General features: G+C 40.5%; 1 protein-coding gene across 1 annotated transcript in view; it reads right to left on the reverse strand.

Annotated features, from left to right (window-relative positions):
• Positions 1 to 14,937, reverse strand: part of LOC139745921 (uncharacterized) — a 199,283-nt gene that overhangs the window by 66,581 nt on the left and 117,765 nt on the right. Inside the window, exon 12 of the mRNA XM_071656597.1 lies at positions 6,309 to 6,351. Within this exon, the coding sequence (XP_071512698.1) occupies positions 6,309 to 6,351 (43 nt within the window). The remainder of the gene's footprint in view (positions 1 to 6,308; positions 6,352 to 14,937) is intronic.

Consider the following 14,937-nt stretch of genomic DNA (forward strand, 5'->3'; position numbering starts at 1 on the left):
GAACACCCCATGTACACCAATTATTCCCTCAACTGCCACATTACTCACCATTGCATTCAAATCACCCATAACTATAACCCAGTCTTGTGTATCAAAACCACTAACATACTCATTCAGCTGCTCCCAAAATACTTGCCTCTCATGATCTTCCTTCTCATGCCCAGGTGCAAATGCACCAATAATCACCCATCTCTCTCCATCAACTTTCAGTTTTACCCATATCAATCTAGAATTTACTTTCTTACACTCTATCACATACTCCCATGTCTCCATGGTTGTTTAATTTATTTACGGATGGGGTTGTTAGGGAGGTGAATGCAAGAGTTTTGGAAAGAGGGGCAAGTATGCAGTCTGTTGTGGATGAGAGAGCTTGGGAAGTGAGTCAGTTGTTGTTTGCTGATGATACAGCGCTGGTGGCTGATTCATGTGAGAAACTGCAGAAGCTGGTGACTGAGTTTGGTAAAGTGTGTGAAAGAAGAAAGTTAAGAGTAAATGTGAATAAGAGCAAGGTTATTAGGTACAGTAGGGTTGAGGGTCAAGTCTATTGGGAGGTAAGTTTGAATGGAGAAAAACTGGAGGAAGTAAAGTGTTTTAGATATCTGGGAGTGGATCTGGCAGTGGATGGAACCATGGAAGCGGAAGTGAATCATAGGGTGGGGGAGGGGGCGAAAACTCTGAGAGCCTTGAAGAATGTTTGGAAGTCGAGAACATTATCTCGGAAGCAAAAATGGGTATGTTTGAAGGGATAGTGGTTCCAACAATGTTGTATGGTTGCGAGGCATGGGCTATGGATAGAGTTGTGCGCAGGAGGGTGGATGTGCTGGAAGTGAGATGTTTGAGGACAATATGAGGTGCGAGGTGGTTTGATCGAGTAAAGAAAGAAAGGGTAAGAGAGATGTGTGGTTATAAAAAAAAGTATGGTTGAGGGCAGAAGAGGGTGTTTTGAAATGGTTTGGTTACATGGAGAGAATGAATGAGGAAAGACTGACAAAGAGGATATATGTGTCAGAGGTGGAGGGAACGAGGAGAAGTGGGAGACCAAATTGGAGGTGGAAAGATGGAGTGAAAAAGATTTTGAGTGATCGGGGCCTGAACATGCAGGAGGGTGAAAGGTGTGCAAGGAATAGAGTGAATTGGAACGATGTGGTATACCGGGGTGGACGTGCTGTCAATGGATTGAACCAGGGCATGTGAAGTGTCTGGGGTAAACCATGAAAAGTTCTATGGGGCCTGGATGTGGAAAGGGAGCTGTGGTTTTGGTGCATTATTACATGACAGCTAGAGACTGCGTGTGAGCGAATGGAGCCTTTGTTGTCTTTACCTAGTGCTACCTCGCACACATGAGGTGGGAGGGGGTTGTTATTCCATGTGTGGCGGGGTGGCGATGAGAATGAATAAAGGCAGACAGTTTGAATTATGTACATGTGTACATATGTATATGTCTGTGTGTGTATATATATATGTACATTGAGATGTATAGGTATGTATATTTTGCGTGTGTGGACGTGTATGTATATACATGTGTATGTGGGTGGGTTGGGCCATTCTTTCGTCTGTTTCCTTGCGCTACCTCGCTAACGCGGGAGACAGCGACAAAGCAAAATAAAAATAAAATATATATTTCTTTTCTTTTCTTTTAAACTATTCGCCATTTCCCGCGTTAGCGAGGTAGCGTTAAGAACAGAGGACTGGGCCTTTTTTGGAATATCCTAACCTGGCCCCCTCTGTTCCTTCTTTTGGAAAATTAAAGAAAACAAGAGGGGAGGATTGCCAGCCCCCCGCTCCCTCCCCTTTTAGTCGCCTTCTACGACACGCAGGGAATACGTGGGAAGTATTCTTAATCCCCTATCCCTAATATATATATATATATATATATATATATATATATATATATATATATATATATATATATATATATATATATTTTTTTTTCAAACTATTCGCCATTTCCCGCATTAGCGAGGTAGCGTTAAGAACAGAGGACTGGGCCTTTTTCGGAATATCCTCACCTGGCCCCCTCTGTTCCTTCTTTTGGAAAATAAAAAAAAAACGAGAGGGGAGGATTTCCAGCCCCCCGCTCCCTCATATATATATATATATATATATATATATATATATATATATATATATATATATCGAGAACATTATCTCGGAAAGCAAAAATGGGTATGTTTGAAGGAATAGTGGTTCCAACAATGTTGTATGGTTGCGAGGCGTGGGCTATGGATAGAGTTGTGCGCAGGAGAGTGGATGTGCTGGAAATGAGATGTTTGAGGACAATGTGTGGTGTGAGGTGGTTTGATCGAGTAAGTAATGTAAGGGTAAGAGAGATGTGTGGAAGTAAAAAGAGCATGGTTGAGAGAGCAGAAGAGGGTGATTTGAAATGGTTTGGGCACATGGAGAGAATGAGTGAGGAAAGATTGACCAAGAGGATATATGTGTCGGAGGTGGAGGGAACGAGGAGAAGTGGGAGACCAAATTGGAGGTGGAAAGATGGAGTGAAAAAGATTTTGAGTGATTGGGGCCTGAACATGCAGGAGAGTGAAAGGCGGGCAAGGAATAGAGTGAATTGGAACGATGTGGTATACCGGGGTTGACGTGCTGTCAGTGGATTGAATCAGGGCATGTGAAGCGTCTGGGGTAAACCATGGAAAGTTGTGTGGGGCCTGGATGTGGAAAGGGAGCTGTGGTTTCGGGCATTATTGCATGACAGCTAGAGACTGAGTGTGAACGAATGGGGCCTTTGTTGTCTTTTCCTAGCGCTACCTCGCACACATGAGGAGGGAGGGGGATGGTATTCCATGTGTGGTGAGGTGGCAATGGGAATGAATAAAGGCAGACAGTGTGAATTGTGTGCATGGGTATATATGTATGTGTCTGTGTGTGTATATATATATGTGTGTACATTGAGATGTATAGGTATGTATATTTGCGTGTGTGGACGTGTATGTATATACATGTGTATGGGGGTGGGTTGGGCCATTTCTTTCGTCTGTTTCCTTGTGCTACCTCGCAAACACGGGAGACAGCGACAAAGCAAAAAAAAAATATATATATATTCCCTGGGGATAGGGGAGAAAGAATACTTCCCACGTATTCCCTGCATGTCGTAGAAGGCGACTAAAAGGGAAGGGAGCGGGGGGCTGGAAATCCTCCCCTCTTTTTTTTTTTTTTTTTCTTAATTTTCCAAAGGAGGGAACAGAGAAGGGGGCTGGATGAGGATGTTTCCTCAGAGGCCCAGTCCTCTGTTCTTAACGCTACCTTGCTGACGCGGGAAATAGCGAATAGTATGAAAGAAAGAATATATATAAAATTTTCCAAAAGAAAGAACAGAGAAGGGGGACAGGTGAGGATATTCCCTCAGAGGCCCAGTCCTCTGTTCTTAATGCTACCTTGATAATGCGGGAAATGGCGAATAGTTTGAAAGAAAGAAAAATATATATATATATACATACATATATATATATGTTTGTAAATCATTCTCCAACTGTACTTAATGAAAAATAATACCAGCGCAATCCTTATTCATTATCACATAAGAAAATATATAATGCAGTGAGATTTTAAACACCATGACAAGTATTCCTTCATTTCTATGTATCTTTTTCTACTATTTCAGATTATATATCATTCATTCTTTAATCTGACATGAAATAATGCAAAAATGGATTTCTGGGAAGTTTTATAGTGGATGATGCTAATGTCCTTGAACTGCTATAAAATTCTTTTATTTTTTGATGATGCAATGGGCGTCATTGGAAAGCAAGGTTAAGTCTTTTGGAAAACATCATATTTATCAAAAGAATGCCAGTCTTATTATGTGGAATCACTATGTGATGTCATTTCAAGTATACTTAGTGCTAACAGTCATGTTATTAATGTAAAATATTTGATAATTACCGTTATTGATTCTCATATCTGATTATGTCTGATAAACATTACAAGTACTGGATTTGTGCTCTCTTGTGAAATGAAGATAAAAATCTACAGCATAGTTCCACTTATCTAACTCAGTTGGGTCCTGGCTGAATTCACTTCAACTTACTTTGTGAAAAATCAGAAAATCATCCCAAAAGTACTATAACAAATAATCCAAGTTTGACAACTGCACTCAGTCTTTTCAAGTCTTTTTTTGTGCTTGCAGATCTGACAGCTTGATACCTTGCCAGTAAATACAGTACTGTGATTGGCTAATGGCTTCTCAAAGATTAACTTGCCAGCTAATCATAAATCTTCCCTCTCCTCCATCCTCAAACACTCTCTCCTCTCTAGTCTGGGGATGAGATCCTTTTCACTTGAATAATGAACACAACACTCTGCTTTTCTGAATAGAGAAACCACTGTCATATCCAGAGTCATGCAGCCATCATAAGGGGTTAGGACAGTCTAATAATGAAAAAATGGATCACCATGTAGTCCTGCTGGCACACTGGGTAAAAAGAATCACCTATAATGCCCTACAGTTGAGTTACAGAACATAACTACACTATATAATTTTTAGTTTGCTTCATTTCTGCCAAAAATTTTTGGATAGTAGGAATTCTTATGAAGTGAGAACTTTGCTGCAAAGGGTGGTTATCTATATTTTTTCATTTTGTATTATAACTGATTGCCACTTCCCATGTTGGAGAGGTAATGCCAGGAAACAGACAAAGAAAGACCCATCCACTCATATATTTTTTTTTTTTTTTTTTTTTTTTCCAAAGGAAGGAACAGAGAAGGGGGCCTGGTGAGGATATTCCCTCAAAGGCCCAGTCCTCTGTTCTTAACGCTACCTCGCTAATGCGGGAAATGGCGAATAGTATGAAAGAAAAAGAAATATATATATATATATATATATATATATATATGTACATACACGTAAATATGCATACACATACAAATATAAGGATAGGGAGCTGTGGTTTTGGTGCATTGCACATGACAGCTAGCTGTCATGTGTAATGCACCGAAACCACAGCTCCCTATCCACATCCAGGCCCCACAGACATTTCCATGGTTTACCCCAGATGCTTCACATGCCCTGGTTCAATCCACTGATGGCACATCGACCCCAGTATATCACATCGATCCAATTCACTATGTTCCTTGCACGCCTTTCACCCTCCTGTACGTTCAGGTCCCGATCGCTCAAAATCTTTTTCACTCCATCCTTCCATTCTAATTTGGTCTCCTGCTTCTCCTTGTTCCCTCCACCTCTGACACATTTATCCTCTTTGTCCATCTTTCCTCACACATTCTTTCCAAATGTCCAAACCATTTCAATACACCCTCTTCTGCTCTCCCAACCACACTCTTTTTACTTCCACACACCTCTCTTACCCTTTCATTACTTAATCAAATCACCTGACACCACATACTGTCCTCAAACACTTCATTTCCAACACATCCACCCTCCTCTGTACAACCCAGTCTATAGCCCATGCCTCGCAACCATATAATATTGTTGGAACTACTATTCTTTCAAACATACACATTTTTGCTCTCTGAGATAACATTCTTCAACACTCCAAAAACTTTCACACTCTCCCCCAGTGTGTGACTTTCACTTCCATGGTTCCATACGCTGCTAAGTCCACCCCTAGATATCTAAAACACTTCATTTCCTCCAATTTTTCTCCATTTAAGCATATTCACCATTTCCCATGTTCGCAAGGTAGCGTCAAGAACAGAGGACTGAGACTTAAGAGGGAAAATCCTCACTTGTATACATTCATGCTTGCTCGCTTTCATCCATTCCTGGTGCCACCCCGCCCCACAGGAAATAGCATCACCACCCTCTGCGTCTGCGAGGGAGCACCTGGAAACAGAGAAAGGCCACATCCACTCACACTCATTCTCTAGCTGTCATTTGTAATGCACTGAAAACACAGGGTATCTACATATTCTGGTTAATTGCATTTTGAATAATTGGAACTATGCTGTATTTACTTCTAATATTACTTACATAATGTACACCACTAACCAACCCTCAGGATATTGGAATAAATCATTCTAATTTGCTTTCATACAAATTACAATTGAAAACTTTACTATCCACAGTATCACAATTAATATAGTGTTACTCCCTGAAAGATTTAAACATTAAACTTGAGTTATCATTGGTACTGTTACACTGAACTAGTAATAATTAACAAATCAAGAAACATAAAAAATATATGTAATTCTCATAAAGAGTGAAATGAAACAGCTAACATGAAGCATTTAAGAAAGAAAATATTATATTTGAATTGATGTATTAAGTGTTCCATCAATATCAATAAGAGATTAATATATAACATGTACAACAATAACAGGTTCTTACTGACTTTGGCGGCAGAGGACCCATTACCCACTGATGTTGGTGGCACCCTGAAAAAACACACATCGATTAGTTTTTGTCTCATGCCAATTTTTCCTGCTTAGTAAGATAGCAACAGAAACTAAGCCTCAGAGGAAAATTCCTAACTTTGCTCCTTATGTTACTACTTTTCAAAAGTGACAATGAAACAATAAAATGCCATGTACGCATGAATTTTTTTTGGTTACGTTGCAAAATTTCAAAGTTATCTTGGCAGATGAACATACACATAACTTCATAAGGATGTGTACAGTCCTTAATAAATCTTATAATGGTTTATTACAGCCCCCAGTAATATTTACTATGTTTCCTGCATCTGATGACCACATACAAAGTAATGCAGTCCCTTTCACTCTTGTAGTTTCATAAACAATGAAGGTAATGCCCAAAAACAGCACCCTCTGTTTTTGTAGAATCTTTTGTTAAACACTGACAATGATCTACAACAACACACTTTTCTTTCATTCCCAACTGCTTCTCCAACCTTAGCAGGGTAGTGTTAAGAATAAACAAAGAGTCTCACTTGCACACATCCACTCTTTATTTGTCATGTGTAATGGACTGAAACTAGATCCTGACATCCATAGCCAAGACCTACAGAGTATTCCATGGCTGACCTTGACTGCTTAACATGCCTTGATTCAAGCTACAGGCAGGACATCATCCCTCCAATATACATCAATATTATCTCCAATGTACACCTCTCACACTCCTGACTGCTCAGTTTTAACACCTGAAGCATCCTTCACTCTATCCATTCCCTCTATATATGCAGAGTATTTTCTATATGCTCCCAAGTAGTGAGCGAAATACCAGTTCCATTCAAATGTACTCATATATAAATAAAACCACAGGAGAATAAACACATTCCAAGTGTGCTTTTCTCAACTGTATGCACACTCGTTTTGTCCTTTCACTTATGCTCAAGATTCCCTACCTACTAATATGTGAGTTCTTCTAGCAAAGATACTTCAAATTTCACTTCATTTTTGTTCTTAACCCATTAACCACAGGGTGTTGTGACAGCAAGATCTAAAATGATTTAACTTCACAGTGGGGTGCAGCTATAGCAACACCCTCTTACATTTTGTGCCTTAGGTATTGGTTAGGTTATTAGGTACAGTAAGGTTGAGGGTCAAGTCAATTGGGAGGTAAGTTTGAATGGAGAAAAACTGGAGGAAGTAAAGTGTTTTAGATATCTGGGAGTGGATCTGGCAGCGGATGGAACCATGGAAGCGGAAGTGAATCATAGGGTGGGGGAGGGGGCGAAAATCCTGGGAGCCTTGAAGAATGTGTGGAAGTCGAGAACATATGTATATGTCTGTGTGTGTATATTGAGATGTATAGGTATGTATATTTGCGTGTGTGGACGTGTATGTATATAAATGTGTATGGGGGTGGGTTGAGCCACTTCTTTCGTCTGTTTCCTTGTGCTACCTCGCAAATGCGGGAGACAGCGACAAAGCAAAATAAAAAAAAAAATGGTGAAATTAAAAGTGGCAACACATGAAACTGATGCCAGACAATGAGCTAGTTGTTTCTGATATTATGCATCAGCAGCCATCAAAATGTTAAAGGAGACTATGACATCCACTTGCTGCCTGATCATCTTGACCTCTGCTAGCCTAATTAAAGCCCATGGCAAAGATACTGTAACAATTGTTAATATCCTGGATGTGATAGAATCTGATGAACTCGGTGAACTAGAAAGTGAAAAAACAGAGAAAAGTGAACTGTTGAAAGTCACAACTCTAAAACTGACAATCCAGATGCAGCACCTCTGGAGGACAATAACTAAATGCAGGGGTTGGGTCACCAACCCCTGCATCCATTGGCTGTCTATGCCATATATACCAAAATAATTTGTCTGTGACTTTTCACAATAGGGCTTAGCAGATGCATGTTCTGTGATAAAAACATATGAAGAACTCTGTTTATCAAAACTTTTTGATACATGTTCGATATGACAGTGAACTACACAAATTTTTATATATGTGAAAGAACACAGCCAGCAATTTCCCCTCAAAGCAGATTGGCTTTGTGGACTGAGACAAGCTAAAATGATATTTATCTCTGTGTAATCATGTTGATGGCTTAAGAAAAGAAAAACAGAATCAGTGACAACTGGATGGACAAGGAAAAGTTTAAGCAGAAGAAGAATAGGAAGGTGATACCTTGATTTCACTTTCTACAGTAGCTTTGACTATTGCAATTAGGAGATAAAACACAATTACAAGGTGACAACATGAGAAAAATAGGATCTGTTTCTGACTACATATGAGGATAACACAAGAAAAAGTTCATGCTTTTTCAGATATTGTTTACTGATGAAAGTCTAATGTTGTGGTAAAGTAAGATGCATTATGTTCTCTTTTGTTTGGATATCATAAATATGCAATATAATGAAAAATTTTGGACTCAAACTAAGATTTTTGAGAAAGTAAATATATAGATTATCATCGCAGGTCCTCCTGGAGTAGCTAGGAGATGGAAACAGTGTACAGTATTTAAGAAATAATTATAGCCTTTTCCTTTATCGCTACCTCGCAAACACGGGAGACAGCGACAAAGCAAAATAAATAATTCTTTTTTTTTTTTTTGCTTTGTCGCTGTCTCCCGCGTTTGCGAGGTAGCGCAAGGAAACAGACAAAAGAAATGGCCCAACCCACCCCCATACCCATGTATATACATATGTCCACACACGCAAATATACATACCTACACAGCTTTCCATGGTTTACCCCAGACGCTTCACATGCCCTGATTCAATCCACTGACAGCACGTCAACCCCGGTATACCACATCGATCCAATTCACTCTATTCCTTGCCCTCCTTTCACCCTCCTGCATGTTCAGGCCCCAATCACACAAAATCTTTTTCACTCCATCTTTCCACCTCCAATTTGGTCTCCCACTTCTCCTCGTTCCCTCCACCTCCGACACATATATCCTCTTGGTCAATCTTTCCTCACTCATTCTCTCCATGTGCCCAAACCATTTCAAAACACCCTCTTCTGCTCTCTCAACCACGCTCTTTTTATTTCCACACATCTCTCTTACCCTTACGTTACTTACTCGATCAAACCACCTCACACCACACACTGTCCTCAAACATCTCATTTCCAGCACATCCATCCTCCTGCGCACAACTCTATCCATAGCCCACGCCTCGCAACCATAAAACATTGTTGGAACCACTATTCCTTCAAACATACCCATTTTTGCTTTCTGAGATAATGTTCTCGACTTCCACACATTCTTCAAGGCTCCCAGGATTTTCACCCCCTCCCCCACCCTATGATCCACTTCCGCTTCCATGGTTCCATCCGCTGCCAGATCCACTCCCAGATATCTAAAACACTTCACTTCCTCCAGTTTTTCTCCATTCAAACTCACCTCCCAACTGAATTGACCCTCAACCCTGCTGTACCTAATAACCTTGCTCTTATTCACATTTACTCTTAACTATCTTCTTTCACACACTTTACCAAACTCAGTCACCAGCTTCTGCAGTTTCTCACATGAATCAGCCACCAGCGCTGTATCATCAGCGAACAACAACTGACTCACTTCCCAAGCTCTCTCATCCCCAACAGACTTCATACTTGCCCCTCTTTCCAAAACTCTTGCATTCACCTCCCTAACAACCCCATCCATAAACAAATTAAACAACCATGGAGACATCACACACCCCTGCCGCAAACCTCTGTAATTTGCGCACTCACTCTTATCCCCTTTGCCTTTGTACAATGGCAATATGCAAGCATTCCGCCAATCCTCAGGCACCTCACCATGAGTCATACATACATTAAATAACCTTACCAACCATTCAATAATACACTCACCCCCTTTTTTTAATAAATTCTACTGCAATACCATCCAAACCTGCTGCCTTGCCGGCTTTCATCTTCCGCAAAGCTTTTACTACCTCTTCTCTGTTTACCAAATCATTTTCCCTAACCCTTTCACTTTGCACACCACCTCGACCAAAACACCCTATATCTGCCACTCTATCAAACACATTCAACAAACCTTCAAAATACTCACTCCATCTCCTTCTCACATCACCACTACTTGTTATCACCTCCCCATTTGTGCCCTTCACTGAAGTTCCCATTTGCTCCCTTGTCTTACGCACTTTATTTACCTCCTTCCAGAACATCTTTTTATTCTCCCTAAAATTTAATGATACTCTCTCACCCCAACTCTCATTTGCCCTCTTTTTCACCTCATGTACCTTTCTCTTGACCTCCTGTCTCTTTCTTTTATACATCTCCCACTCAATTGCATTTTTTCCCTGCAAAAATCGTTCAAATGCCTCTCTCTTCTCTTTCACTGATAATCTTACTTCTTCATCCCATCACTCACTACCCTTTCTAATCAACCTATCTCCCACGCTTCTCATGCCACAAGCATCTTTTGCGCAATCCATCACTGATTCCCTAAATATATCCCATTCCTCCCCACTCCCCTTACTTCCACTGTTCTCACCTTTTTCCATTCTGTACTCAGTCTCTCCTGGTACTTCCTCACACAAGTCTCCTTCCCAAGCTCACTACTCTCACCACCCTCTTCACCCCAACATTCACTCTTCTTTTCTGAAAACCCATACAAATCTTCACCTTAGCCTCCACAAGATAATGATCAGACATCCCTCCAGTTGCACCTCTCAGCACATTAACATCCAAAAGTCTCTCTTTCGTGCGCCTGTCAATTAACACTTAAACAACTAAATAAATAAATATTTTCCTTTATTTTTTTTCTGGCTAATATACTTTTTCTCTATAGAGTTACTCATTCTATATGGCACAAAACTACAAAAAAGAAAACCTGGGCTTAATAAAGTACAGTAAATGAAAGAGGATGTGGTCTGAAATAACTTTCCCAGAAAGATCTCTGCATTGTTCTAATAGCTATCAACAGTAGTATGTACTCAGGAAAAACATATTCAGACAAACCGATTTGTGTTAACTAATGCAAGCATTGAAGAACCCATATGTATTAGCATAATGAAGACACAAATATAAAGAATGAGGAGAGGGGAAAACTCAAGAGCACACTCATGCATCTTGGCAGTGTTAAAGGGCACTTCCCATCACACACTAGCAAACTTTCGTGCTTCCACAAGGTCAGTGGAGCTACCGAAGCATAATTTTCCAAAGTCAAAACACGAAATATGCATCCTTTTACCAAATTCCCTCTGCACATGGGATTACCTTTATTTCTATAGTGGATGGATTAAAATAAGCATGTCTTTACGACATCTCTATGTGGTCTTTTATCAAGCCCTACTCCATTACCTCTTTCAACAGGTTTTATATGTAATTTTTCTCGGGCATTATTGCGTGGCAGCTAGAGACTGAGTGTGAACGAATGGGGCCTTTGTTGTCTTTTCCTAGTGCTACCTCGCACACATGAGGGGGGAGGGGGAAGGTATTCCATGTGTGGCGAGGTGGCGATGGGAGTGAATGGGGGCAGACAGTGTGAATTGTGTGCATGGGTATATATGGATGTGTCTGTGTATGTATATATATATGTGTACATTGAGATGTATAGGTATGTATATTTGCGTGTGTGGACGTGTGTGTGTATACATTGTGTATGGGGGTGGGTTGGGCCATTTCTTTCGTCTGTTTCCTTGCGCTACCTCGCAAATGCGGGAGACAGCGACAAAGCAAAATAATAAATAAATATTTTCTCCACCAATTCATTCCTCATAAAACTAGTTAATTCTTTCAATTTCACACATTTTTCTTAAATAATTCCAGAAACCACTGAACTTGTGACTGAAATTATACCCTTGAATTCTAAATCTATATACTTGGAGTGTAAACTTACAAATTGTTAGTTTTGATATTTGTGTTAGTTGAGTTCTGCATAGTGTTGGTACTACTAGTAGACTTTTCCTCTGATTCTGTTTCAGAGGCAGACTCTGAGTTACTGTCTTGTCCCCGGCGACCATAATAACGACGGCATGGGGGTGATGGCAACTTAGCAGGTGGATCAGGTGACCCTCCAGCACTTATATGCTGAGCTGGAGCTGCAGCCTGATTAACAGTAGTCTGAAACAAGAGTAACATACTTAAAAATATGTGAATGCTTCCAATCACATATTTAGCAATCATCATCTCCATTCCTAATCCCATAGGGTAGCTCATATACATACAGCCTCCAAAAATCACTCATACTCATAAACTATGCCTAACATGTCCAGTGAAATAAGGATTTCTACACTTACAAAATGCTTCTTACACTGAGACCACTATCTTCATTCACATCAACTCTATACACAAAATGCTCCTATTGTATCTAATCCTACATCATTCCTGTAATATTTTCATCTGACATATCCCCAGCCAAAATCAGTTCTCTTACAGAATCTATCTATCTCACCAGATATGTACCTCTCCTCCTTCAACCTTCCACTGTACTACTATAAAAATACTTCTGAGCAATCTAGCATAAGCTATGCATTTTTACATGACCAAAGCACCTTTTTAATGTTTTTTAAACCATATATCTTTCTCACATCAGTAAACTTCATTTTGTCACTCTTCCTAATCAAAAATACACAACACAAGTAACTCTCTCTAATATTGTTGTTTTTTACCAATCCTGACCTATATGTGTTTATATTCCATATCCTTAAATCTCCCAGGGGATGGGGAGAAAGAATACTTCCCACGCATTCCTTACGTGTCATAGAAGGCGACTAAAGGGGACGGTAGCGTGGGGCTGGAAACCCTCCCGTCCTTGTATTTCAAATTTCTAATAGGTAAACAGAAGAAGGAGTCATGCGGGGAGTACTCATCCTCCTCGAAGGCTCAGATTGGGATGTCTAAATGGGTGTGGATGTAACCAAGATGAGAAAATACAAGAGATAGGTAGTATGTTTGAGGAAAGAAACCTGGATGTTTTGGCTCTGAGTGAAACGAAGCTCAAGGGTAAAGGGGAAGAGGGGTTTGGGAATGTCTTGGGAGTAAAGTCAGGGGTTAGTGAAAGGACAAGAGCAAGGGAAGGAGTAGCACTACTCCTGAAACAGGAGTGGTGGGAGTATGTGATAGAGTGTAAGAAAGTAAACTCTGGATTGATATGGGTAAAACTGAAAGTGGATGGAGAGAGATGGGTGTCTTTATTGGTGCATGTGCACCTGGGCAAGAGAAGAAAGATCATGAGAGGCAAGTGTTTTGAGAGCAGCTGAGTGAGTGTGTTAGTAGTTTTGATGCAGGATACCAGGTTATAGTGAGGGGTGATTTGAATGCAAATGTGAGTAATGTGGCAGTTGAGGGAACAATTGGTTTAAATGGGGTGTACAGTGTTGTAAATGGAAATGGTGAAGAACTTGTAGATTTATGTGCTAAAAAAGGACTGGTGATTGGGAATACCTGGTTTAAAAAGACAGATATACATAAGTATACATATGTAAGTAGGAGAAATGGCCAGGGAGCATGATTGGATTACGTGTTAATTGATAGGCACGCGAGAGAGACTTTTGGATGTTAATGTGCTGAGAGATGCAACTGGAGGGGTGTCTGATCATTATCTTGTGGAGGCGAGGGTGAAGATTTGTAGAGGTTTTCAGAAAAGAGGAGAGAATGTTGGGGTGAAGAGAGTGGTGAGAGTACGTGAGCTCGGGAAGGAGACTTGTGTGAGGAAGTACCAGGAGAGACTGAGGACAGAATGGAAAAAGGTGAGAACAAAGGACGTAAGGGGACTGGGGGAGGCATGGGACGTATTAAGGGAAGCAGTGATGGCTTGTGCAAAAGACGCTTGTGGTATGAGAAGCATGGGAGGTAGGCAGATTAGAAAGGGTAGTGAGTGGTGGGATGAAGAAGTAAGATTATCAGTGAAAGAGAAGAGAGAGGCATTTGGACGATTTTTGCGGGGAAATAATGCATATGACTGGGAGATGTATAAAAGAAAGAGGTAGGGCGTCAAGAGAAAGGTGCAAGAGGTGAAAAAGAGGGCAAATGAGAGTTAGGGTGAGAGAGTATCATTAAATTTAAGGGAGAATAAAAAGATGTTTTGGAAGGCGGTAAAGTGCATAAGACAAGGGAACAAATGGGAACTTCAGTGAAGGGGGCTAATGGGGAGGTGATAACAAGTAGTGGTGATGTGAGAAGAAGATGGAGTGAGTATTTTGAAGGTTTGTTGAATGTGTTTGATGATAGAGTGGCAGATATAGGGTGTTTTGGTCGAGGTGGTGTGCAAAGTGAGAGGATTAGGGAGAATGATTTGGTAAACAGAGAAGAGGTAGTAAAAGCTTTGCAGAAGATGAAAGCCGGCAGGGCAGCGGGTTTGGATGGTATTGCAGTGGAATCTATTAAAAAGGCCGGTGACTGTATCGTTGACTGGTTGGTAAGGTTATTAAATGTATGTATGACTCATGGTGAGGTGCCTGAGGACTGGCGGAATGCTTGCATAGTGCCATTGTACAAAGGCAAAGGGGATAAAAGTGAGAGCTCAAATTACAGAGGTATAAGTTTGTTCAGTATTCCTGGGAAATTATATGGGAGGGTATTGATTGGGAGGGTGAAGGCATGTACAGATTGGGGAAGAGCAGTGTGGTTTCAGAAGCAGTAGAGGATGTGTGGATCG

This window comes from Panulirus ornatus, chromosome 63, assembly GCF_036320965.1.
Source record: "Panulirus ornatus isolate Po-2019 chromosome 63, ASM3632096v1, whole genome shotgun sequence".
NCBI lineage: Eukaryota > Metazoa > Arthropoda > Malacostraca > Decapoda > Palinuridae > Panulirus > Panulirus ornatus.